General features: G+C 35.0%; 1 protein-coding gene across 1 annotated transcript; it reads right to left on the bottom strand.

Annotated features, from left to right (window-relative positions):
* Positions 1–2,009: 2,009 nt before the first annotated feature.
* On the bottom strand, positions 2,010–3,775 carry LOC140977687 (uncharacterized). The gene is made up of 3 exons (XM_073442431.1): positions 3,138–3,775; positions 2,869–2,995; positions 2,010–2,591 (listed from the first exon to the last, which is right to left on the bottom strand). Exons 1-3 carry the CDS (start codon positions 3,773–3,775, stop codon positions 2,010–2,012), a joined length of 1,347 nt encoding a protein of 448 aa, XP_073298532.1.
* Positions 3,776–3,989: the final 214 nt, after the last annotated feature.

Below are 3,989 nucleotides of genomic sequence, written 5' to 3'. Positions count from 1 at the left end.
CTTTCAATTGTGAATTTTGCTTCTTTTTTGGAGCTAAATACTAAACCAAGCTTCAACTCTTGAATTTCAAAATCTTTTTTTGGGTCAAACAACAAATAATTTTTAACTTCATCCTCATCAGAATCATGAAGACTGGTCAAACCGTCACTATCTGCACAAATATCCACTTCACTGTCATACTCATGCATTTTACAAAGGAGATTATCTGTATTTTCTCTTTCAGGAACAACACTTTTTCCTTTCACAGATTCTATATCATGGACAACAACTGCATCAACTAACTCATTATTTTCTACAAAATCATTCTCATTGTTATCAAAATTATCAACATTTTCATCTCCAACTTCGTCATGCTTACTATCTAAGTGTTCAATATATATTTCAACCTCATAATTAATTGGAATATACTTTCTAATATTCAACACATCCGAATCATTTTCCAAATATCCGCCTTCACAAATTGTAGTTCCGACTTTGTGCCAAAATCTAAAAGAATTTTTATCTTCAAATCCAAGCTCTTCCATAAATCCCCACATTTCAATCATTCCCAGCTTATCAAGATCGACGGAATCAAAATATTCAAAACTCTCACCGATGTATTCATCGTGTTTCTCAAGAGATTTGAATCTTCCATTATAATACATTTTAATTGTAAAGTGATCCGGTTCCCCAATTAATCCTAAATAACAAAAACAAAAACTACATTAAATTACCGAGAAAATTCATCAAAAAAATAAAAAGCGTGACAGTTACAAAAATAATGCATTACCATAATTTGGAGTGCTCTTTCTTGATGAATTACTCCGTCTAGCCATTAGGTATCCACTCAGTCACCTTAATCACATATGGAATAATAGTCAAGAATTTATCAATTGTAGGCAATTAAAAATTAAATGCAAACCACATTAAGAATTGTCCAGAATTCTCCTACAATTAAGAAAAAACAAATCATTGAAAAAACCGAAGGAAAGAACACAAATGCCATTGTAGGCAATTTAAAATAAAAGAACAAACCATGGCCGTGACTATATGAAACGTGCAGCGGTGCGTGGAATTGCAGTGAAATATAAATCTTGAAATATAATTGAAGCTAACATCCAGAAAGCACACAATGAAATATACTTTAAACAATTTCGCACAATGTTGTAATTCTCTTTCAGGAAGAACCTAGTTCTTGTTTTTCGCATGAATAGGCACTCCAAATACTGGAAAGTCGACCTGAAATTGAACAAGTACCGAAGAAAGAACAGATGATTACCTCGATTGTGTGTCGGTGCGAAGAGGAAGATTTGTTGCAGCAGGCAGCTATGGACTTGCTTGGAAGAGAAAGGATCGATTAGGGCTGGTGAACTGATTTGGGTTTTTTGTTCAAGGCAGAAACGTATTTCTCTTCCGTTAATTTAAACTCAAATTAACTCCAAATTGACAGAGAGACCAATGAGGTAAATTAATGGGAAGATTTGGGACTAAATTGGGTCGAAAAATTGATTTGGGATTAAACCGAGAAACACACTTAAGATTTAGGACTAAACCGCTAATTTACCCTGATTATTCCATTGCAATGCCATGTAATATAATGTAAATTACTGGACAATAGTGGTCGAAAAAAGTTTGCCACTTCTTACCCACATCTGTAAATTTATTTGCTTACAAATGATTTACAGATTATTGATAATGTTGGATCCTGCAAGATTTTTCATGAGATTCGCAGGTGAGTTTCGTAAGTTGACGCCTGACCGTAATTAGATTCGTTGGCAATCTGAACTCTTTGATATGAAGGTCAGGTTTGATTCCCATGTTGATTTTATATTCAAAAGGAAATAAAACCCATATAAATACATGCAGAAACAGAGGTGCGCCAAAGGATTCATTAATTCAAATTGTGGAAATAGGACAAAAGAACATAGTCCCATCAGAACCAAGTTCTATACTCGAACTTGCTCAATTTTCAAATGCTTTACACTGAATTATTATGAAGAGATTTTTTTTTCCTCTTGGAAATTTGGCTTTCAAGAGATCAAGTCCATGAGCTCTATATCCTCGTCGTCAAAAAAATCAACCTCCTTCTTCACTTCACTATGCAGGTCAAATGGCAACTCCACGTCAAAACACATAACATCATCAATTTCTGAGAATTGATCTCTCGGTATATCACCTATAAAGGATTCCATACCTCTGTCATCGAACAAGTCATGATCATCATCAAAACTGAACTCTGGAATCTCATCAAAGTCATATTCGGGCACCATCTGATCAACTGGGCATAACTCTGTTTCTAACTTCTGTGGTGAAGAAACATTCAGGCCTTCCTTTTGATCAGTTTGTGCAGGTGCGGCGTTTTTTGATTTGCTACTACCTTCTTTATCGAAGTTAAGGCTTTTGATATAGTTTTGGAGGAGAGAACTTGGTTTTGGCCATTTTGTCCTGCATTTTCTTCTTGAAAACTGTCTTCTTTTAGTTGCATTCCAATGATTCTTGATTGAATTCTCGGTCCTCCCCGGTAGTTTTTTGGTGATTTCTGCCCACTTATTACCTACTTCCGCATGAGCCTCGATCAAAATTCTGTCTTCCTCCTCTGTCCATAAGTCCTTCTGGGATGTAAACAATTGCAAAAATGTATTAATTATATTTAGAATAAAGCGATAACATAAATCCTTTAACATGTACACAAGTACAAAGTACAGATACATAGAGACTGCATTGCACCTTAGCCTAAAGACTAACAGTAAAATTATGAGAAGACAAGTGCGATGAGCATGTCCGTGAATTTCAATATTCAGAATGCTAGATTGTATACCATAGCCTGATCAATGTAGAAATTTTATTAAAAAAAATATATTGAAAGAATGAGAAATAATTAAATCCAACTTTAATATCAGGCCTCAAGTGGTTATGCCATCTCTCTCTGCATTGCTTCCCTATTCTCCCCTTCAGCACTTGCGCAATTTGTGACCATTTTCTCACTCCATATTTCTCCACCAATTGGATCAAAAGTCTGCACAGTCACATAGCAAAGAATTCAAACTGTAAAAAAAAAAAAACAAAATCCCAAAAAGAGTTGAAGAATATAAATATATAATTAAAAGCTATATATGTTTCTGGGATAGATTTTGCTTATTCGTTTCTTCATTTCTTACTCGTCTTCTTCAATAGTCCATTGCCCTTTGGCTGATTTGGTCTTCTTCCGGCCTTTACCTGACTTTTTAGCCGTTGCCGGTTCGCCCTCAATATTGATGTGATCACTATTCTTAGTTCTCACATTTTTGCTTCTTTTTACAGCATCTTTTTTGTCACTTACAGTTACATCACCATCAGAAACACGCGAATTCCGATCATGATCATCATGAAAAACAAAGGACAATGGCTGACGATCTTGATAGATTATGGATGTTTTGACCTCCATTGGTTTATTCAAAAAATTCAGGAATAATTCTCCATCTTTGAAATTCTGCATGCCTACTTCGTCAGTATTAACTCTAGTATTTTCTTGATCATTCTTGTATAATTCGAAATCAGAAGAAGAGTCGTGGAAAAAGGGTTCAAAACTATTGAAATCATCATCCATGCGGATTCCGATATCCGGATCAAACGGCGACGAAGCCACGGAGAAATGATCAAGATGGTTGAAATCTTGGAGGTAACTCTTTGAAGACTGTAAATTCTCCATGCAAAAATCTTGGTGTGAAATTTCGAGTTTCAAGTCAATAATGTTGTTGGACGAACAAATTGGTAGATGGGCATGATGGTCAATTCCACGCGTTGAAGTGGACTCCATTGAAGAGCATTTGAAGGGATGAAGAAGAATGTTATGCTGCAAATCTTTGTTGGAATTCCTTTGAATTTATGTATTTATTTATGAATAAAGAGACATTTAATGTTGTAATAAATTCATCTTGACCATTGATTTGTGGGTTGATCTGACGGTGGGGGTTGCATTCATGCACATGAGATTGACTTTAGTAAAAAAACTTTATTCTGAACAATGGGTA

Source organism: Primulina huaijiensis, chromosome 5 (assembly GCF_012295235.1).
Source record: "Primulina huaijiensis isolate GDHJ02 chromosome 5, ASM1229523v2, whole genome shotgun sequence".
In the NCBI taxonomy this organism is placed as follows: domain Eukaryota; kingdom Viridiplantae; phylum Streptophyta; class Magnoliopsida; order Lamiales; family Gesneriaceae; genus Primulina; species Primulina huaijiensis.
This window is presented reverse-complemented; position numbering and strand designations above follow the sequence as displayed.